Source organism: Solea senegalensis, linkage group LG20 (assembly GCF_019176455.1).
Source record: "Solea senegalensis isolate Sse05_10M linkage group LG20, IFAPA_SoseM_1, whole genome shotgun sequence".
Classification (NCBI taxonomy): domain Eukaryota; kingdom Metazoa; phylum Chordata; class Actinopteri; order Pleuronectiformes; family Soleidae; genus Solea; species Solea senegalensis.
The window spans coordinates 19,454,884-19,478,590 of NC_058039.1; the positions used below are offsets into that span (position 1 = coordinate 19,454,884).

The 23,707-nt window shown below is 43.1% G+C and overlaps 1 protein-coding gene across 2 annotated transcripts in view; it reads left to right on the forward strand.

The window, feature by feature from the left end:
* Window positions 1-485: 485 nt before the first annotated feature.
* The window catches only part of khdrbs3 (KH domain containing, RNA binding, signal transduction associated 3), a 105,128-nt gene continuing 81,906 nt past the window's right edge, over window positions 486-23,707 (forward strand). For both annotated transcript variants that reach the window (XR_006362446.1, XM_044052744.1), the window contains exon 1: window positions 486-987. Coding sequence is in view for 1 of the 2 variants with exons in the window: in XM_044052744.1 (XP_043908679.1) it covers window positions 897-987 (91 nt within the window). In the remaining variant the exon portion in view is untranslated. The remainder of the gene's footprint in view (window positions 988-23,707) is intronic.

Here is a 23,707-nt window from a genome sequence, read left to right on the forward strand (position 1 = left end):
AAAGGTAGACTACAGAAGAGGATTAGGCCACATGGAAACAAAATTTAATTTTTATTTTCTGTTTTATTTTGTTTTTATTTGTGGCCCTAATACTCTCCTGTAGTAGACAGTGATGATATTGTTTATGTACAGAATATAGGCTGTACAGCACTTCTGTTGTTTTAAATGTGCTTTATAAATAAAGTTGGATTAGATTGTATGAAATGAAGGGAAACTCTGCACTGATTTTCACAGAAAAACCTTTACTTTTACTTCAGTCAAATATCTGAATGCTCTCTCCTCCTCTGAGTTTCAGAAACATGACATAAAACATGTCTTTCTCACAGTTGTTCTGAAACAGGCTCACTTTCTTCTCAGGGATTCAGCACCGCGGACAGTTCCGGCTGCACGCTCCGCCCACTCGCACGGGGGCTCCGCGTCGCGCGCGCCGTCCGTCCAATCGTTGCAGTAGCAGCGCGAGCTGGAGAGAGCGAGGATAGAAGAGACGCAGCTTGAGGGGAGAGAAGCTTCCACCGAGAGAGAGAGAGAGAGCGAGCCGAGGAATCCACGCTGCGCTGCGTGACTCTGCGGGTTCAAGCACGCGCTCATGGGATAAAAACCTCCCGCTCACATTTGAGCACTTCCTCTCTCTCTCTGTGTGTGTGTGTGTGTGTGTGTGGCGCGCGCGCCGACCGTGTGCCTTCGCATGTGTTTTCTGCGAGGACTGAGAAATGATTTTGCAGCGCGAGCGCGAACGAAACCTCCCCACGCCTCTGTGATCCTCATCCACGCGCGGCGGTGATCTGACGTGGATCCGTTTGGACGTTGACAAACTTTTGCGCGAGCGCGTGTGAGTGTTTTTTTTTTTTTTTCTTCAATTGTTGTTGTTTACTTGGAGCCTGAGCATCCAGGACGACATGGAGGGCGAGAAGTACTTGCAGGAGCTCGTGGCAGAGAAGGACACGCTAGATCCGCATTTTCAGCACTCGCAGAGACTCCTGGACCAAGGTAAATAAACACGCTTTAAATACTCACATGTGAACGCTTGGTGATGGAGCCACAGGCTGAACCACGGCTGCAGCAGTAAAGCTGTGTGGTGTTTTTATGGAGTCTTGGCAGTTTTGTGAAGTTGTTGTGCACCAAAAGGCAAAAAAAGACACATTTGCTTTCTTTTGTTGGCTTAATGAAGACAAGAGGACACTTTGTCAATTCATCTGCAATCATAGGAATTCAAATGTCCACCAGTGTAGGACACAATTTAAAAAAAAGGACAAACAGAGGGATTAAAATGTATAAAGATTCCAAAAGATAAAACACAAGTGCTGCTGATTGTGACTTGCAGGATTGAAAACTACACAAAAGCACAGTTTAAAACTATAAAACGTATATTTGTTATCCATGATAAAGGTAAATTATGACAACGTGTGTGTGTGTGTGTGTGTGTGTGAAGGTCTCCCCTCGACACACACATTCTTTGTGTGGACACACACAGACATAAATCCATTCCCCAGCACCTTACACTAACCCTGAACCATCACAACCTAATTCTAACCCTAAAACCAGGTCTTAAACACACACACACACACCTTGGAACGATGAAAGCAGCGGCTCTGCTTCAGTCACGTCCTCATGTGTCGGCTGTGAAGTTCATTTCACTCCACATTCTAAAATGCACTGTAGCAGCAGCAGCAGCAGCAGCAGCAGCAGCAGCAGCAGCAGCAGCAGCAGCTTTCATTAATCTGCAGCTTCTGCTTTGAAGCTGTGAGGATTTTTTGCAAACACGCAGACGCCATGGAGCCGCTCGGTGTTGGGTCCACAGTGCGAGTGCATCCCCCTCCAGCAGCACTCACTCGTGGGCTTTGTCTACAGTCGAGACTGCTGTCGTCTTTAAAGGCAACAGACGAGACAGCGGCGTCAGTGAGCTCAGTGCAAACCGTCCTGCTGCACTGGAACTCATCTGAGTGAAGATTCAAATTTGAATGCTGTTTACTTGGAATTTAGCCTTTAAGTACATAAGAGTGGAAAATGTAATCATTATAAATATTAAGTGTACAATCACATGCTTTTCATTAGCCAGAATCAGGGTTTTGGGGCATTTTTAATGAGGCCATCACATTTATTTGACGGAATCTTTTGAGTCGTTAGATTGCTAGATTAGAGCTACACTTCATAGTTTCTCCAAAACACCTGGAAGAGAGCGGTGAGCTGCATCATGGAGCTTCCCTTCCCATAAGGGTTTACCTTAAAATGCCAGAAATAAGGTGAATCTATGTCTAAAAATGATAGTTTTTGGCTGCTCGGTCCACTGTAACCACTGAAAAATGACACCTGGATTACGAGCACATGGGAATTTATTCGACCCTTAGTGCTCGCACGGCGCAGATCTGTGCCGCAGGTGCACTCGTGGTAATTTTTGTGCAGAAGTCACAAAATTAGACCGTTTTTGTTTTGTTTTTGCTCATAAAAAGGAGCCAAGTGATCTTTCAAACACAGTACATTTTGCTCTGGTGTGTTTATATAGTTTACACGTTTACATTCAAACGTTTACATTGCACATTCTTATACATAGTAATGGGAAAAGCAGGCGAAATGCTCTGTGTTCATATCCAAAACAATAGAAAAGTACACGGAGACAAGAAAACACAGAGGAAAAAGTACTTATGTCTTTGCGACTGCTGTGTATTTACAACAGGAATCACTGGGGAAACCGTCGTTGTCTCATTTTGTCCAACAGCTTGAGGCGAAGACGTCGACAGAAGCAGCAAATCCTCACAGACTGTGGAGTAAAACACTCGCTCACCGCTGTTAGTTTACCAAAAATAGTTTGTGGTTAAAGTGACTAATCACTTTAACTCTCCGAGTCTGTCACACTATCACACGTGCCAATCTTCTCTCTCTCTCTCTCTCAGATATAAACAGATTGGACCACATTACACTGAGCCCAAGGTCAAATGAAACTTGCTGGGAGTGGTGTGACATGAAAGCGTTTGGTGATAATCTTTCATGATAAAAACCACTGGGATGAACCAGTTTGGAAAATGTGACACTTTGTTGATTTTCAAGGAATCTTAAGCATTTTTATTTTGATTATGGTTCTTGGGTCATATACAGTGAGGTAAAAACTGATTGACTCGGCAATTTAATTTTTCTTTATTCAACTTTGGGTTCGTTTTTTTAAGCGCAAACACTGGGACAGTGAATATTCTTCCATTAGCTATGACATTTTTACACTATTGAGGTTTGTCACCATTAGATTTTAAGGTCTTTTTACACTTGTTTAAACTTTAACGCCGCGCGTGTCTTTGCGGTTTGTGCTACAGGAAAAATTCCAGTGGTTTCTGAAAGCTGAGAGAAGTTGCACATGAAAGCCAACGTGGTGTTGTTATTACAGTCATTTCACTTGTGCTGTTGCAGGAAGGAAGGCGGAGAATCGGCGCCACAAGTACATACGTTTCCATTTTGGCCTGTTTTTTGGACAAAGATTTAAATGTTTTTTATTTTAAATGACATATTATACTGTTTAAATTTCAAATTTAACACAAAAGCTGGGGTTCGTGTACAACTACAGTGTTGTTTTTCTTTTTCTCCATTTGAAATTGTTAATACAGTATTTTAACGTGCAGTAAATTGGAAATAACTGCCAGATATTGAAAGTTATTCTGGGAAAAAATGGGCAAAAGCACTTACTCACAGGAACATTTTCTGATCGTTTCACACCTGCTGTAATAGTCTCTTCCGTTGTTGTGAACCAAAGGATTCACTGTTTTGTTTTTTACTTTAATTCATGCAAAGACAAAGTTCACATGGACTAAAAGCTGTAAACAAAAGTGATGTAAATGAAAATGCCGGTGAGTTATTCAGGTCAGATATTTACGTGGATAAAAAAGCAAAATCGCTCACAATTTCCAGGTTTTGTTCAAGCTGGTCTTCATGTGGAGAGCAAACCATAGCAAGCACTTTATTAATACATTCATTTCATTGACAAGCTCCTCCCATCGCCACGTTTGTTAGCCTTGCTAACGTCTCCTCCAGTCACCAAACAGTAAATGCTGTGACCAAGACTATATCTGTATATATATATATATATATATATATATATATATATATGTATATATATATATATATACATGTATATATATATATATGTATATATATCGCCTGCATTGACACCATGGAACTTCTGCTTTTGGATCGTACTACAAACGCATAAACGCTCCAGGGTTTGGTTTACCTGGACTCCTGGATTTACCTGGTGTGACCGCACCCTTAAACCATGTTTCCATCAGGAACAGAACTAAAGTACCCAACTGCAACCTTTTCCTTGGGGTAGCACAGTAAAATGGGAACGTTACGGGTGGAGCTAGACTGGCTTCACTCACGACAGTCAGCTGATAGAAAAGCGTCACTCCCTTGCAACCGGCGTCTATTCTCATAAAAAGCTTTGACGTCTTTTTGAGACGGACAGGAAAGAGACGAGCTGCTGGATGTCCTCCTGTGTTGTCTGTTGGGTCGCAGTCCATGTCCTTCTTCTCTTTTCCGTAGCGTAACTGTACCGTGATGGAAAGAGACACTTCTCTGGGGATGACCCTAACCCAAATAAAAATGATGGAATAAGGATTAAGAAAGATTCTTAGAGCTTTTTAACAGTTCCACTGAACTTCATTTGTGATATTTCTGGAGGGGGGCAAAGGTTGCCGATGGACACCATTGTGAGTGGCAGAGTTAATCTGTGACATTTCGTGAAGTGAGTGGAACTCTGTGGGGCACAGAATCCGGCCAAAACATTCAGTCTGCCACAACTCCAACACTGTAAATACTGTTATCTCTCTCATACACAACAGATGGACCCACAACGCAGCTTAGAAGAACACTTCCTCTGCCATCTTGCTGATGAGTTCTGGACTTGATTATGCAATCGTCGGGGGGAGGAAGTGCTACAAATGGCAAATATGAGATTAGCGCGGGTCTAGAGAGACTCGCATTCAGGAGAAATTAGGGGAGCATTGTGTTTGGGAAGCTCGGGGACAAGGCGGAGCGCTTTGATAAGTACGGGCCATTCGCAGAGCTCTTCTCCCACAAGGAGCGTATCTCTGTGACGAGCTTCAAACAGGCAGCGGCAGACAGACAGGCGCGTCTTAAACCAGAGCAGGAGACAGACAGACGTGTCGCAAACCAGCACAGGAGACAGGCAGGAGCGACAGACAGACAGGCGCGTGGCAGGGAGAGCAGACAGGAGACACAGGAGACAGGCAGGAGCTTACAGACAGACGCCTTTAAACCAGAACAGGAGACAGGGCAGGAGCGCAGAGACAGACGCTGCCTTAAAACAGAACAGGGGACAGGCAGGAGCTTACAGACAGACAGAGGGGTCTTAAACCAGAACAGGAGACAGGCAGGAGCGACAGACAGACAGACAGACTTTTAAACCAGAACAGGAGACAGGCAGGAGCTTACAGACAGACAGACAGACGGGTCTTAAAACCAGAACAGGAGACAGGCAGGAGACAGACAGACGCTGTCTTTAAACCAGAACAGGAGACAGGCAGGAGCTTACAGACAGACGGACGGGTCTTAAACCAGAACAGGGGAGGCAGGAGCTTACAGACAGACACGCCTTAAACCAGAACAGAGACAGACGCTGCCTTAAACCAGAACAGGAGACAGGCAGGAGAGACAGGCAGGAGAGACAGACAGACGCTGCCTTAAACCAGAACAGGAGACAGGCAGGAGCGACAGACAGACAGACGCTGTTTTAAACCAGAACGGGAGACAGGCAGGAGCGACAGGCAGACGCCAAACCAGAACAGGAGACAGGCAGGAGAGACAGGCAGGAGAGACAGACAGACGCCTTTTAAACCAGAACAGGAGACAGGCAGGAGGACAGACAGACGCTGCCTTAAACCAGAACGGGAGACAGGACAGGAGCTACAGACAGACAGACGGTCTTAACCAGAACAGGAGACAGGCAGGACAGACAGACAGACGGTCTTAAACCAGAACAGGAGACAGGCAGGAGGGACAGACAGACGGCCTTAAACCAGAACAGGAGACAGGCAGGAGCGACAGACAGACGGACGGTCTTAAACCAGAACAGGGACAGGCAGGGCGACAGACAGACGCTTTAAACCAGAACAGGAGACAGGCAGGAGAGACAGGCAGGAGAGACAGACAGACGCTGCCTTAAACCAGAACAGGAGACAGGCAGGAGCGACAGACAGACAGACGCTGTTTAAACCAGAACGGGAGACAGGCAGGAGCGACAGGCAGACGCTGCCTTAAACCAGAACAGGAGACAGGCGACAGGCAGGAGAGACAGACAGACGCTGCCTTAAACCAGAACAGGAGAGAAGGGAGACAGGCAGGAGCTTACAGACAGACGCGCTTTTAAACCAGAACGGAGACAGGCAGGAGCGACAGGCAGACGCGGCTTTAAAACCAGAACAGGAGACAGGCAGGAGAGACAGGCAGGAGAGACAGACAGACGCTGCTTAAACCAGAACAGGAGACAGGCAGGAGCTTACAGACAGACGCTTTAAACCAGAACGGAGACAGACAGGAGCGACAGACAGACGCTGCCTTAAACCAGAACCAGACAGACGCGTTTTAAACCAGAACGGAGACAGGCAGGAGACAGGCAGACGCTCTTAAACCAGAACAGGAGACAGGCAGGAGAGCAGGAGAGACAGACAGACGCTGCCTTTTAAACCAGAACAGGAGACAGGCAGGGAGACAGACGTAAACCAGAACGGGAGACAGAGACAGACAGACGCCTTAAACCAGAACGGGAGACAGACAGGAGCTTACAGACAGACGCTGCCTTTAAACCAGAACAGGAGACAGGCAGGAGCGACCGACAGACAGACGCGTCTTAAACCAGAACAGGAGACAGGCACGGACACATTTTGGGAGGCGTCAGAGAATCTACATGGAATCTTGACATTTTTTTTTATCTGTTTGTTTTTATCCGTTTTCAATTTATTTGCAAAGTGTGAAAACTTTGTTCGTAACCATAGAAACAGCAGCTTTGGCAGCGAAAAACATTACGTTTTTTTAGTGTTCAATTAAGAGTTCACATGTATGAATAAATCCACTTCAGACTCACTGTCCACTTGTTATTCCCCCTTTGCCAGAGACGACAAATTAAAAAGTAACTTTGAAAGAATAAAGAAAATGTTCTGTATATTATCACAGAGAAGAAGTGACAGAGGATATTTTGTGTAGAGTCTAACGCACGATGACGGAGGGAAAACACTTTGTCGTTAACGAGGTTAAATGTTTGTATTAAATATGCCAATTCAATCCCTGATCAATAGTGAGTTTATTGGGAGTGATTATTATTATAAAACTACTATAATAAGTTCAAATTGTCGCAGCAGCAGCAGATGCATTCAGTGTGTGGCTGCAGAGCAGCGTGGAGCCCAGTTCTAACCCCAGTGCAGCACATAAGCTCCATATCTAGTGCTTTATAATTGGACATTCCACCGCAGGAGCTCCGGCAGAATGTTTGCATTACATTAACAGCCTCAGCTCCGACCAGCCCAAACAAAGCATTGTCTCATTTTGTTAATTCATCTCATTTAACAGAAAGGAGGCTTATTTTTAGCCGTGATGAGAGTTAGAATGTCCACACTAATGTTGATCGTGATCTGTGGACACACTGAGCGACACGGCGAGCACAGGTGGAGGCGTCGTGCAGCCGAACCCCCGTCTGAGAACCGGGAGTCGACCGGTGATTTGACCCGCAGATGTAGCGAGCTGTACGAGGGCAGACGAGGGAGCAACGGCAACCTGCTCTGCATGCAGACGAGCAGGAGGAGCAGGAGGAGCAGGAGGAGGAGGAGGCCGCCGCCGCCGCGGTGTTTGCTTTGCTGCAGCCCCCACCGGAATCCAGGGGTGAAAAGTAGGGCAGGGCAACACAGGCCATAAAAACCCCCCTAACAAGGACTCATTTGCAGACACAGCGGCTGCATTGATTTCACTCGCTAATGAGGAACGCATGTTCTCACTCCATATGGCAGCAGTAATGAGTCAACGGTGCCATCATCATTTAGCTTCTTTTCCCCTCACTCAGTGTTTAACACGAGTCATTTCTGTTTTCAGAGAAACAGACAGACTTTGTCAGGGAATCGCAATTCAGTTGAATTCAAATCAAACACATGACGTGAGTCTTTCTGTTCCCGTTGAGGTGAGAAAGTGATGATAAACTGCCCTCGGGGTTTTTTTTATGTCATTGCAGTGTTTGAGGAGGAGTTGAGGAGTGATGCTATGTTTGTCATCAGAGAATCCAGAACAGGAAAAAGAAACCTTTTACTCCACACTTGTCGTCTTTCTTCATGTGTGAACAGGAGACTCCTGCTTTCACTTTACAGTACATGGACATTAAAGGGTTAAAAGCTAGTTTTTGACAGTATATGTTTGGTTTAGGCCTTAAATCACACATTATTTTTAACAATATTCTATTCAACAGATTCCACTGTAAACATGACAGTAGCTAACTGACCATCATTTCCTGAACAAAGAACCCATTAAAATAAATGCATGAATAAAAACAGGTAATAGTTCTCAATATTGCTCCACCTACTACTAAGGAAGCTTAAGGGTGAATTTGAAGGTTCTCCAACTAATAATGAGAAGATAAAGATCAAGCGTGTAGAAAATACTGTCAACATTCTTCAACTTCACATTCAGTTCAGTCCATCAGGGATTAAAGTTCCCCGTCGCGACGACAACATTCGGGGGGACTGGGCGTTAAGTGTAACACATGTGTACGTACCAACCATTCGCTCGCTACCTGCGTGTATTTGTACCAAACGTTTAAGGATGAATACACGTGCCGTTACACCCCGGTTTATATACTCTATATACTTCATGTTCCGGTCGCCATCAGTGAATAAAGTTGTCTGGAAAAGACAAATTCAATGTCTTTAGCCCATTCAATACTCGCTGATCATGTTAAATGTTACAGGTAAAGTCTGATATAATGTGTGTTTTTTAGGGCGGAGCTTTAACACAAGAGCAGACGGGAGGGGGCGGGACCCGTCTGTTTTAGTGTGCAACCTTTTCCAGACTCCTACCAAACTTTATCGATTGACGCTATCTGAACATGACAATGGTTTCAAATGTCTCCTAAATAATTATATATATATGCTCAGGAACCAGTACTAGTTAAATAGTAATTATTATTATTATTAGCGTTTATTCTCTCCATCTGTTCACCGCGCTTCTCTCCCGTCTCCGTCATCCGCTCGATGCATAGCTGGCCTCGGGCTCAGCCTGTTGATTTAACGCTGCCACTGTCACATTTTCCCATGTAGAACAGGCTGCTCCGCGACAAACGCTGCATTCATATTTCAAATGTTCACAAAGTGTGTGTGTGTGTGTGTGTGTGTGTGTGTTGTCCCCTCCTCCTCCTCCTCCTCCTCCTCCTCCTCGTCTTCCACCTGCATGCATACATACAGTGCTGAAAGGCTGCCTGGAGCTGTCTGCTACAGGACACAGTGATCCAAGAGGAGACTTTCCAATTAACGTGACTTGCCAGGGTGCTTTAAATAATGCAAAGTGCACTTGTTTAGGCAGGAGCAGATGATGTAGAAGTGTGTGTTTGCTTGGTCGGGGACTGGGTGCAGTTTTTGATACTCGTGTCATTTAACACACCGAGACCATCAGTCCCCCGAAGATGAATTCTGAAAGCCGTGCATTCTCCTAAAAAAAACCTGAGGAATTGTCAACGTTAGCTTCATCTTTATTTCCCGACCTCTGAAGCAAAACGGGAACATGAAAGGAAAAATGGCTTCAGGATAAACTTTTCTCTTTTCTCTAAAAGCAACGTTTCAAATTGACATTGGCAATTTGAAACAATGCAATTATCAGACGGTAAAAAAAAGGCTGAAAAGTTAGTATTTACTGAGCCTCACAGGGAAATGAAGGGGGAAAATTCTTCATTTATGGGCTGCAAACTCATGGTTTAGTGTTTCACTGACCTCCACCGATCCAATAACAATAGCAGGTTGTATCACGACAGCAAACCAGACGCCAGCAGAGCAAGTAGAGCAGGTCGCTGCTAAATATCAGAAAGCCTCAGCACGCCTCTCAAAAACATCTGGACCAGAGGAACAAATACGACAACAAATTCAAATGAATCAAATTTAGCAAATGCTCTGTGAATATTTAACTAACCTCTTACATGACATGTCATTTAGCATGTAATGGAATTTAGGTTTAAATTTTGCCGCACTTTTACATTACATTACATTACATTACATGTCATTTAGCAGACGCTTTTATCCAAAGCGACTTACAAAAGTGCATTTAAACATTTGGGTACATATAAGAGCTGGAAGTAAGTAAGACAACATCACGTGTTGCTGACATTAAACCAAACTAGGTTGAATGTTTGTAAAGATTTAAACAAACTGTGGGACAGGATGTGTTTGTGTAACGCGCGCTAGCTGTTTTAAATGCTGTTTTAAAGTTAAATGTAAATGACAGTACTGAAGAATCGTTGAAGCAGCACCATTTTCCACCATTTGAAAATCCAGTTAAATTCGTTGCTGTCTGTCGATGTCTGTGTCAATAGTTCTCGATCCATGTTTCTTTTTTCGTCAGAGGCAGAGAGGGATGAAAAAAAGGTTTCGAGACCCTGTCACGGCCTTATATCTTGTCAATCTTTACTTCTGTCTCTTATCCTCCTGCTTCTCTTCAAACGTGTGTCTCTCGCTCTGCAGCTCAGCAACGACGACGACACCAGAGTCATTGTTACCGTCCAAGTATCGGCTGTATTCACAAACACTGCCTCATGTATTAATAGGATATACACATATTTTGTTGCATCCAATCTTAATTGGTTCATGGAAGTATTTTGAGTGTTCATTACTCTGAAGATTATTTTTACTGACTAATTGATTAGTGTCGTTGACGTCTCATTTGTCCATAAACTAAATATATTCTGTTTGCTGTCACAGAAGGGCCAAAAAAAAAGTAGAAGAAGATTCACATTATTATTGATGTTAATAATAATGATAATAACACATGATGTGTCATCGGAGATTGAGGAAACACTGGCTTCACTGATAACGACGCTGCACTCAATTTTGAAATTGAATTTACATTGACATGACCGTTTGGATCGGTTCCTCAAACCTGGCGATCTCAAGTACTTAGTACCTGAAACCTCGGGGGGTTTTATTTTGAGCATGGAGGAAATTCAGCGTCACCTCCTTGCCAACATCACCTCTGCATCACTTATGGATTCACCCATCATGGTTTGCTGTCAGAGACACAGACAGGACACAGACAGACTTGGATTACACTGGATTAGTTTGTAAAGGAGAGGAATTGCCAGACTGTATCAATCTGTTTACTGCGCCTGAGGCCGAGAGACAAAGGGAGATGAGGAGAGAGGAGTGAGGAGAGGAGAGGAGAGGAGTGGAGTGGGTTTGGCGAGACTGGAGTGAAAGTAAGAGTCTTCTCTTCCCCAGGGGGAAGGTTATTTGTAAAGGGATTGTACCAAAGTCGGTTACAAAAGGGAAAATGCAATCTGTGGGGGGGATGGGGGTGGAATGGGAGTTGAAATTGAAGGAGAAACAGGTTATGGGAGTGCTGTCTTAGATGTGATGGTGATAAATAAAAAAAAAAAAGTTCAGCTGTCGAAGAACGAAGAAAACACAAGAAAAGTCCGAGCTACGGTGAAATAAACCCTGCTTTCCTCATTTTTAACAAAAACACAACCTCCTGCGTGAGTTGAGTGTTCTTACAGGTGCAAATGCAGGAGTGGTTCAGTTTCATGCGTGACTAAATCACTGTCATTACAGCGCTGAGGAAAGACAAGTGTGATTATCCCTCCACGGATCAGACGGGTGTGATTTTCTGTGGTTTTTTTTGACACCGTCACAAACTCTGAATCTTTTCTTCCACTAAATCACACTTCACATGTGACTCTGGATCCTCCCTGCATCCTGCGCCTTCATCTCTGTCGCTCTCCCACTTCTTTATTTATGTCGTTTTGTGCGGTTGGCACCTCTGTATAGAGAGGATTGCACTGGATTAGCTCCTCCACCTTCCACAACTGATCCGATCCATTTTGTGTAATCCAACTCAATTTAATTATGTTTATCGTTCCACCTCGCTGGTGCCGAGCAGCAGCAGCAGCAGCAGCAGCAGCAGCAGCAGCAGCAGCAGCAGCAGCAGCAGCACCTCGCCCAAGATAAGCCCGGGGACCTTGCGTCTGCCTGAGCTTGTTGCTTCACAGACAGATGGTGTAAGTCACCTACACTCTCTGTAAATACTGCGCGAGGCACAATGTAATGTTTCAGTGGAAAAAAACCCTCCGTCCAAACGTCGGCGATTACAACCTCCGTTATTTGTGGTGCAATAGGAATTTGTACGCTTAAGCAGGCTCCACATCCCACGATTTAAGATTTAATGTGCCCACTCATGTACACAAGACACTTTATTACTTCTTAGAGAGCTAGGCCTTGGCATTCGATATCAGAAGCTCTCAGTACAAAGTTGAAAGCGTCAGTCTGAATGCACTGAGCTGCAGATGTTAGCATCTGCTCTGTCATTTACACTGTTTCTGCAAAACCTCTGATCTAATCCAGTGACACTAGTCTGTTCTCTACTGTTTCTGTTCCTTATTGTATTCAGGGAGTTGTGTTTTTTTTTTGTTCATAACTTCACAGAGAACAAAACCATGTCAAAAAAGAAACTGGGAGGAGAATTAATATTTCTCTCTACTCTGTGGCTTTGAAATAAATACAACATCTGCCCATCAATCCACACTCAATAAGTGAAAACATCCATAAAAAATAAAAAACCCTGACCTCGACTGTGATCAGGTCTGAGACGCCGTCTAAACCTCGGGAACTGGTCCCCCAGTGGCAGAACGACGCGACTGCACATCGTTTAAAAAGCCTACAACCACGGCAAAGATCCTCAAAGAAAAGCTGCTGTGATCTGCAGAGAGACCCGAGGACGGCAGTCAACAGACTTCCTTCCATCTGCTCGGGAGAACGAGATAAACTGCTTAAATCCAAGCTCACAGCGACTCACACCACCAGACTCCAAACTGTGATTGTTGCCAGAAAGTCTACTGAATTAAAAATGTCTCAATAATACTTGCTAGTTTAAGCTATTTTACTCTGGAATTTACAATGAGTTCTTTATAAATGTGTACAAATATTGTCCACAATGAGGTGAATGAGTGAACGAGACAGAGCTGAAAATGATCACGACGTCATAGAAGAAAACTAAAAAAAACTAGGAAAAGTTTGTTCAAATACCACTTTGATGGCCGATCAACCCACGATGGCGGCCCTCCTGTTAGGTTTGGATCATGGTCATAATGTCATTTTTTCTTCATCCCAAACTTCTACACCTGCGTAGCAATTTTTGTGCATGTACGATAATTGTGCTGTTCAGGGTGAATTTGTGCACACTGACTGGCCTCAACGACGCCATTCATATGCATGAAGTCATTTTAGACTAAATCACAAACCAATCAAGGACCAAACGTAAAACCAAACGTAAAACCATCCAAAGACGTCCCACTAAGGCAGATAATGAACAAACTGTGAGCTTTATACATCTATAATTCCACCTGCATCTAGTAAAGTGTATATTTCAGAAGGTTTGAGTATTAATCCACATCAATGTGCACTAAGTGTTAAATATCCTTCTCCCCTAGGGGAGAAGAGAGAAGGAGAAGGAGAGTTAACCTGTGTTGTACTGAGAGTGGAGGAGACATGGATGCTCATTTACCACCATGTGTCCACCAGGAGACCTCTCTCTCTCCCTCTCTCTCTCCCCCTCTCTCTCCCTCCCTCTCTCCCTCTCTCTCCTGCTGGGGCTGCCTGCTTCCCCGTGTCTCCCGTCTCTATTTTAAGAGCCTCGTATTAAAGACTAATTGTGTTCGGCATTTGTGCGGACGTCTGCCTCTGGTTTCCTCCTCCTCCTCCTCCTCCTCACATGAATGAATAAGTAAATAAATAAAATGCAGTTTTTACGGCCGCCGAATAATCTCATCTCCTCATTTTCAATAAGCGCAGCCCCTCTGACCAGATGCCGCATGTGCATAGATTCTTGTTCGCTCATGAATGTGTCACTACCGTTCCAATGGGCTGTAAAACATTCATTAAGTCTTACAGGCGAAGCGTAAACAAGGGGTCAAATCAGGATATATGACCCTCATAACAAGCCCCGTCCTCCACTCTGTGCACCGTGATAAAATCATACTGCTGCTGCTGTCGGACTCGGTGACTGATGGCTCGTATGAGCTCCGTTCGGCTGCCCCTCTTGTTCAGAGTTTGACCTGAGTTCTGCACAACACGAGGCTTGTTAGTTTGACCTCGTGGTGAATCTGTCTCTCTGTCTGCCTGTCTGTCTGTCTGTCTGTGTTCTCTGTCTCCGCTGCCTTCATTAGTCTGTGGGAACTGTTTGGGGATGTACAGCAGTCTGTTTTTCTAAATATAATCATCAACAAATAATAATATGACCAATATGCAATAGTTACACTGTGAAGAAAACACATGCAGATCTACAAAGGTTTACAGTTTTATTTACTGACAAAATGACCAATATTTAAGCACCGATATGATGCTTGCTGATGCTCCAGCACTAGAAATAATAATAATAATAATAATGATAATAATAACAATAATAATACTAAATTGTTTTATTATTATTATTATTATTATTATTATTATTAATAATAATAATAATGATAATAACAATAATAATAATAATAACAATAATAATAATAATAATAATGATAATAATAACAATAATAATACTAAATTGTTTTATTATTATTATTATTATTAATAATAATAATAATAATAATAATAATAATAATAATAATGAGAAGAGTTTTCAGCAAGACCAGGTGAAGCTTGGTTGTTTAATTGGGGTTTCAGTGACGGTCACATGGTGTCGTGGTTAGCACAGACAGAGTTTCCTCTGAGTTCTCCGGTTTCCTCGCACAGTTCCAAAAACATGCAGATTTGGGGGATTAGGTCAATTGGACACTTTAAGGGTTCTATAACGGACAACTAGCTTTGAGGGGGTTTTTTATAACTAAACAAACTTTGTCTGGTTTATTTACAAAATCATTCAAACTGAGGAATTTTGGTTTGTGGACAAAAACCAAGAATTTGAGAACATCATTTCCAGGTTTGACAAACAGGGATCAAGTATTTTTCGACATTTTATGAACCAAGCGATTACTCAGTTAATCGAGAGAATAATCAAGTTAGCTGCAGCCCTTTTTTTTGTCAAACAGAGAATACGACTCTCCTGTGTATTCTCGTAATTAAGGTTTATGACAGGAAGTCGGTAGATGTTGTCGCTGGTCTGTGAAGTGGCTAAATATTCCCACAGAAACGACAGCAAACAGACATTATTATTATACTGTAATGTTAACAACGTCTTCTTCTGCAGTTTCCGCGTAACGTCACAGCGCCTCTCACAGCGACGGCATGTGTACTACAAGCGTTTTTTACCGTTTCCGTGTAGATGAGGCCTAAATTGACCGAGCGTGGGAGTGGACGGTTGTTTGTCTCTCTGTGTCCCTGTGATGGACTGGCGACCTGTCCAGGTGGTAGCCCGCCTTTCACGCCATGTCAGCTGGGATTGGCACCAGCAACTCCCGCGAAACTCATGTGGAGGTTAAAGCGGTAGGAGATGAATGAATGATTGAAAAAAAAAACAGAGCTCTGTGGCACAAAGTTCTCATAATATAATCTCTAATCTCTAATTTAGCACCATCATTGCCCCCCGCCCCCCGTCCTACTGCATAAGCAGAAACTTCAAACCCAAAAAATGCTTCAAACCCTTCAGAAACGTCTTCACCCTCCTTGTCACCCTCTCAGCTCTCCTGCGAGGGCAGTGTCGCTCTCAGCAGGCCGGGTTTTCCCTGTCACATGAGCTCTGTTTGACTTTCAGCCGAGGATCAGTCCGTGCAGATTTTGCACATTTGTCTTTTTTTAAACGGAATATCTGTTGACATAGAACATCAGCATCAAAAGAACTGACGGATAATAATTCATGAATGTAAAAACTCCGAGTCCGCTGCAGCCGTTTCATTAGGCACGTCGTGAATGAGCCGCTGGAAAACAAGAATCACAGCTCAATTCTTGTCTGTCATGTGTAATGCAGCTCTGGCAAAATATGATGGTAATTACAGAAAGCGTGCAGCACACACAGTCGATGGCTCCCAACGTGGCGTGTCGATGGGAGGATGCGAGAGGTGAACGGATAGAAATCAAGTTTATAGATCTGTGGTTCGCACTCGCCCACCTCTCCATCGAAGGGCCCCGGGTTTTAATTGCTGTCTGACCAGAGTTGCTTCTGTGTGAAGATGCCCCGATTGATAGGAGAAGCAGGAGGGGGGGGAGAGAGAAATGGTTTTCTTTTTCTGTGGTTGTTGTATTGACAGCTTCTCATCCTGGAGGAGCTGATAAGAACACAGGATCCACACACACACACACACACACACAGAGGAGTGGATTGCATTTCAGGGCCAGGAATCAGAGCTGTTTTTCGGGGACGAGCGAGCCTTAGAGGTCCTTGTGCTTGACAGTCGTATCCAGCGTCTGAGGACACCGAGGCAGGTGGAAATCTCTACAGTGGTGGGGCATGTGGGGCGTGTGGGGCGTGTGGGGCAGGAGCAAATGCAGGAGCAAAGAGGTTTTAACCTTGTAACATAAATGAATTGGCTGCATGCACAGGGAGCATCGTGTTCACAATCAATAAGAAGAGTGCATTGATTCACTGAGCAAAACACAGGAGAGCTTTTTGCATGCTGCATGTGAGGTCACAGCTTTATTTACTCCCCCACACACACACACACACACACACACACACACACACGTCCTCAGCAGCTATTTAAGTGAAATATCCTTTTTATTTATCAGAAATCTCACTGTATTTTTTATGTACTTAAAATTGCGGCTTAAAAGAGGATATGATCACCCATTGAAGGCAGATATGAATACATTATTTTTAGTGGTGATTTGAAGTAGCAACAATTGTGCAGAAGTCACAAAAATAGACAGTTTTTTATTTTGTTCATAAAAACGAGCCAATTGAACTTTGAAATACAAATATGATCTTATTTTAAAACATGTTTTAATACTTTTTTACTGGCTTGTCGGTGTGTTTATATAGTTAAAAGAAATGTCATCAGATTGCTCAGGTTGTGCTGAAAAAAGGATATAAGACACGCTATATTCTTATAGCCTCTGTATAAACTGTATGTTTTAACATAGTCATGGAAAGAAAGCAGCTGAAAAGCTTCGTGTTTTAAGGGTTAAACGCAGAGGTCAAATTCACTATCACTCATTGGTGTGTGTCGCAGTAAAACTTTATTCCACATTCTGGTTTATTCCATGAGGCTTTTGGAAACTGTATCCATAAATACACGAGCGTTGTAAAGTTTCAGACAGAAAATAATGTCCAACCTTCAGTTTTGATAAAAATGTGACTAAAAGACTGGATTTCACTGCAGAATTGTGTTGTTTTTTTTTGTTTGTTTTTTTTTGGGCGATTCAGCCGCCGTGCTCTGGTCAGGGAGGAGCCCTCATGTATCAGCGCAGGGATCACATCACCGATCAATACTTGATGTGTAATGAAAGCCAAATATCTACAGTAGGAGCAATAATACACGTACTAACCCCTCACATGAAATGACATCACTTCAAACACTTGACTTATCCCTCTTTGTGCTCTTTGTTTTGCACAATGCTTCCGAGGCCCCCGCGCTATATATATATATATATATATATATAGATATATATGTATATATATATATATATATACGTATATATATATATATATATATATATATATATATATATATATATATATATATAGATATATATATATATATGTATATATATATATATATATATATATATATATACATATATACGTATATATGTGTACATTCATGTGTGTGTGCGCATTATAGATCTGAGTGTCAGAAGTACATTACCCTCACTGAGCTCCTCGGGTCACTCAGCGAGAGGTAATTGTGGCTCCTGCTGAGAGGAAAAAGCCCAACTCACAGGAGCCACTTTCCATCCATCACGACTCATTCAAAGCCAAAGTAAGAGTCGGAATCCTGGGCTTCGGCCTGTGATGTTTTTCTTATCACCTTTTCTCCACTTCTGGCGGTTGGCAGTCGGAGCCGCTGCCAGCTCAGCTCACTTTATTTCACAGTTTGCAGAAATTAAAGTCGGCGACGGCCGGGTTCACACTCATTTAACTCCGAACGACACGTATGTGATTTATTAGCATTCTGTTTACATTGAGACTTGGCATGTTCATGCTGGATGTCTTTCTGTTTCTGTTACAAGTGAAAAATACATAAGTTAAGTGAGTGATGCTTTATTTATGCAACCACAGTTACAAGTCACGGTGCCATGCAATATTTCATGAAGACAAATTAAAGTAAATAGAGATTTAGTGGAAGTGAAATTAGGTAGTGTAGGGTCGCAAGGAAATGCTTTTTAAAAAGTTTTTTGAGGCAAAGTGTTTGAACATTGGAAAAATATACAATAAATCTTTTGTTTTTGGACAGTTTTCAATGAATAAAGTTCCAGTGGATGCATCATTGCATCATTGTAATGCATTTTTTAACTAAATTAAAATTTCAATTCCAACTGTTTTCAAACAATATAAGGCTTTACGATTTTTTATTTTGATTTTTGACTAACGTGATTTAACTTATATTATTAGAGTAAGTCGGTAAATGCAGTTTCAATGTGTCAATATTTCCAAACAACACTTTTCTAAATATTTTGTATTTCATTGTTTGAAAAAACACTTGTTATTGACCCTCTCTGATTTGTAAATATCAAACATTTGTTAGAAAATCCAAAACTCAGTAGCCAATCAGCAGGTAGCTTCCTAAGACCCGCCCATAGTCAGAATCGCAAACAAAAACCACGGCACAAAGAACAAGTGTATTTTCAAACAATAAAATACTATATCTTTGAATGATGTTTTATTTGCTTTTTAAAAAGTGTTGTTTGAAAATATTGACTCAAATCTAATTCCATAATGTGTCTGCACTTAGAGGAGATTTTTTTTTTTATTAACCATCTTATTTCAAAATAAAACCCCATAAAAAGATTTAGTAATTTATGTAGAGCTGAGCATTTCACAATTGAACTCGACACACATTTGTGTGAACTCTGCAGAATTTTCACGCCAACACACCGAGCTCATTCACACCGACGGCGGCGGAACACACACCCGTCACATCCACTCCATCTCAGCTCCCATGTGCCGCCGCAGGCCAATTCCCACTGAAACTGTGGCGGCGTTATTCAGTCCCGGTCTACCCGGCTGTTCTCTCCACATAACACAAATAATAACCCCCCCCGGCGATCCGCGGCGTCTGCCTCATTATCATATTTATTTAAAGTATGGTATGACCCATTTCATTCCAACACGGGTTTGTCTTGTCATGATTGAGTAGTCGCGTATTTAAGGGGAGCCTCCCGAGATGCCGCTGCACATAATGGGAACATTACTATTAAGCATAGTCACAGGCTCTGTCCTTGTCATTAAAATGAAAAGACGAACACTCCTAACGAGTGCATCGTTACAGATATATAACAGAATATTGCCCTTGAGTGAATGTTGGAAATCCACCTCAGTCACAGATCAATAATCTGTCATGTAAGCAATACGAGATGAAATACTAAATATGTTTGTGACACAGTATATAGAGCGGTGTTGGTGAAAGGACAGGGCTGCGGTGCTGCCCTTTGTAACCCGACCACTCTAATGGACCACATCTGATGAATGTCCATGATTGCACCAATAAAGCGCTGAGAAATCCTCCTGATTGCCAGGTGCACACGTCAGTGCGAGCGTTAATGGCTGAATCTGTCACCGGCCTGTGGCCTGGAATGGAAGATTAATAGCAGGTTGAGCGTCCACCTCTTATCAAAGTTATCAAATGCCCCCCCCCGGATATGTTTCCCCGGGACTTGGCCATGTCTGGGCTGCATCGATCTGCCGCTCACAAATTTATGGTTATGTTTCTTCAATTTGCAGAATGGCAAAAACATTGTTGTCTCCGCCGGCATCAGTCATTGACTTCCTGTAGGCGGCCGGGCCTCAACCCCAGCTGCCCCTCGGTCCCACGGGGTCCAACCGTCTCCGCTCGTGCCAACATAAATGTCATCGCCGATATTTCATACATCTAATTGACCCTGACCTTCTCGATTCTTTCCATCTATTGACGCGTGTTGTCTGTTGCTTTAAATAAAGCCGTACCTGCCTTTGTAGAGCCAGAGCTTTGGTTTTGATGCTGCAGATCATTCTGTTAAATCTGTCGAGGTCTGCATGAGCCGGGGGTGATGGGAGCGTGTCTCAGACTTGTGGAAATGAAAAGCTCGCCTAACCTGGTTTCACCCGACACCTTCGTGACTTTATCCTCACTTTGATTTCACCTCAGCTCCGGCCTCAGCCTCAGATTTAGCTCCCTTTCATCCCAACATTTGTCCTCACACGGTCTTGTTTAGCCCGGGTTTCTCGGAACCACTCGTCAAATGGCTCTAAGTTCTTGACTGATATTTCACTGGAGAATGTACATGTGTGTGTGTGTGTGTGTGTGTCTCTCTCCTCTGGGCACAGCACTGTTCATACAATCTCATTTGTTGTGTTTGCATTTTTAAATTCTGCTTCATTCTTTATTTTAACGTTATTCAAGTTTGGGGCAAATAAATCATTTACAATAAAAAGCAAAAAGGTTTTCGTGACCTTCCTCCTTAAATCTCAACCTTGGTTTCTTCGTGTGTGAAATCGCTCTGAAGTCGTTATTGTTGTTTTAATCCGAGTAACTCCTGTTTCTCTGATTCAGCTTCTCTCCCCCGTCGCGTCGCTCGGGTCATCGGCTGTTTCTGTCTTTTCCAAACATCTTCACAAAGCTCCAACATCTGGACGGAACATTCTCTCCGCCTCCTGCATTACGCCTCGGCATCATTTCGATTTTCAGTTCTTTCGAGCTATTTTTCACATAATGAATTCCACACATTATGGAGTGCAAGATTGAATTAATCTTCTCGTTCTGTGGCACGCTCTCTCTCTCTCTCACTCTCATGCTCTTCATATCTTCTTCCTCCTCATCTCTGTCTAACAGACAATGGCTTGTGCTGCCACAGGCTTCACAGCAACTTACCTCACTCACTCGCTAAATAGGTGGTGACGTTATCGGTGTGATGCTGAGGGGAAAAAGTACAGTAAACCCACACAGCGCCTTACTCATTGGACACTTTGGTAAATGTGAGTTCTGGATCAGGACTTAGTGATTTGCCCTCCTGAGGTGTGAGGTGGGTCGGAGCAGGCATCCGAGGGGTTTCCAGGTAGGAGTAATGCTACTGTTTATGGGACAGAAGGGGTCAGGGGTCATCGGGTGGGCACCCTCCTTCTCTGGTGTTCCGATGACAGGCCCCCGACGCCTCCGGAGGGCTCAGATGTGCCCCCCTCAGCTCTTAGCCCTTCTGTGCCACGGATGCTATGTTGGAGCCCAGGTGGCATCTTTCCTCTTCATCCAGAGCCATCGGCTCGCCTGCTCAGCTGCATCTGAGAGGGTTTTGAAGGCTTGGCGTTGGGCTTGGCCTCGAATTCCCAAGTCCTTAAGCAGCCCGGTCGATGTTTGTCCCACAAAGCTTTGCTTTTCCGACCACGTTGCTCAGCATCGGCTGCCAGCTCGGCATACTTGAGGCTCAATAGCATCCTCCCAGGGCACGGTCAGCTCTATCATGTACACTTTGTGAAGTAAGGAGGACCAGAGCACAAGGTCTGGTCTGAGGTTCGTGGTGGCGATCTCCAGTCGGAAGCACAGCCTCTGACCCAGATCCACCACCAATCTCTAGTCTCGTGATCCTCCCAGCTGACCAAGGTGCAATGTTGTGCTGGTCTTATACCAACTTATACCATCACAGCATTTAATCCTCCGAGTTCAACACAGAGTATGTGAGCTTTGACTACGGGGCTTGAGAACACATCCATCCATTAAAGACCGTTAAAGATTGAAAGAATGGGTGATTCAGTGCAGCAGTGGAGTTGTTGTGTGCCGTCTGAAAGGAGAACCAAAACCTACGTCTGTATTTCATACATTTGAAGCCAGCTGTTGTTGTTTAAGGCAGAGACAGAGGGAGGGAGGGAGAGAGAGAGTGGCAGCCATCCAAAATCATGTTTTCTCATCAATATTTGATTCAGTAAAGACAGTCTAAACACTCCAGGATGGGTTATAGTTGTTTTGCTTGTGCAGTTTAATCACCGAGAGCTCACAGAAGCAGGGTAGTAAAAACTATTTACAACAAAGCTACTCTCTCTCTCTCTCTCTCTCTCTCCCTCCCCCTCTCTCTCTCTCGCTCCCTCTCTCGCACACAATGAGTAAAAGCCCTGTGGCGGAGCTGGAATTATCATAAACAAGAATATTCTGTTCTGCAAAAACAATAATGTAATGACAGCTTTGGCACCGGGTAACACGAGCATCAAGAGGTGGTGTCTGGCCCTTAATCAACTTTTTTTTAATTGTGTACAAATTGACAGTGTCTCTAAATGTGTGATATATTGATATTGCATCATATGTAATGATATTTTTATATATATATATGTAAATTACGTCTGTGTCCATCTGACTGTTGCCAGAGTGAGTCCATTATTTTCAGAATAAGTTCGATTTTATTTAAACATTTCTGTTTTTCACAATTTGAAATGACTCTGAATGGCTATATTATCCACCAGCAGCATGTGGTTAACAACACATAATGTGTGCGAGTGTGTTTGTGTTTGACCTTTACCTGCTGAGGTTCCATCCCATTATCACCTGCCTACAACTGGTGTGTGTGTGACCTTCACAGCGATTGTTACAATGAGAGTTTTTCATTGGCAGGTTTTATGCAAACACATTTTTCTATTATCTATTATGGCAGCACAACAGAGAAAAACTAGCAATAATGACAAGTTCTGACAAGCTAAGCTAAAAGCTAAAGACAATGGCCAAAACACTGTTGAGACTGATTTAAAATAATAATACTTGCAGTTTTATTCAAAATTCTGCGCTTTATAGCATTTTTACACTACGGGACAACACATACAGTGGTTTATACAGATAAATAAATAAATATGATCAGGTTCATAATAGTATTTCAATTCAGGGGGGGCGTAAAAACATTTCTGGGGCATGACAGAAAATAATTGATTATAATGCAATAATAATAATAATTGCATTTATTTATATAATTCAGTGCATTTATTTATAATTATATCATTTTATTTATATCATTTATTTGAATGTTTATATAATTTATTTAAAAATAAGTTGTATATTTTTTATATATCATTTTCAAAAAAACCATTTTGGTTTAAGAGGAACTTTTTTTTTAAGAAACCATCAGCTTCCAGGAAGAGTTCCAGTGCAAAGCTGCTGATTTTTCATAAATCAAAAATATAATCAGAGCGTATCAAACGAAGCTGCTTGTCACGGTTCCAAGCTCGAGGTCGGCGAGGACGACGGTGTGTTTCGGTGCAGTGTGATGCTGTGCACCGACTCCAACCTAAAGCGTGGGTGAAGTTGATGGCAGCAATTGACAGTCGCTCGTCAACTGGGACCGCGGCGTGCTAATGATGTGCATTGTATGGTGAGGCCTTACACATGCATCTGCTATGGTGCGAGAACGGATTCTCACTTTCAAATGCGCGAAGCCAC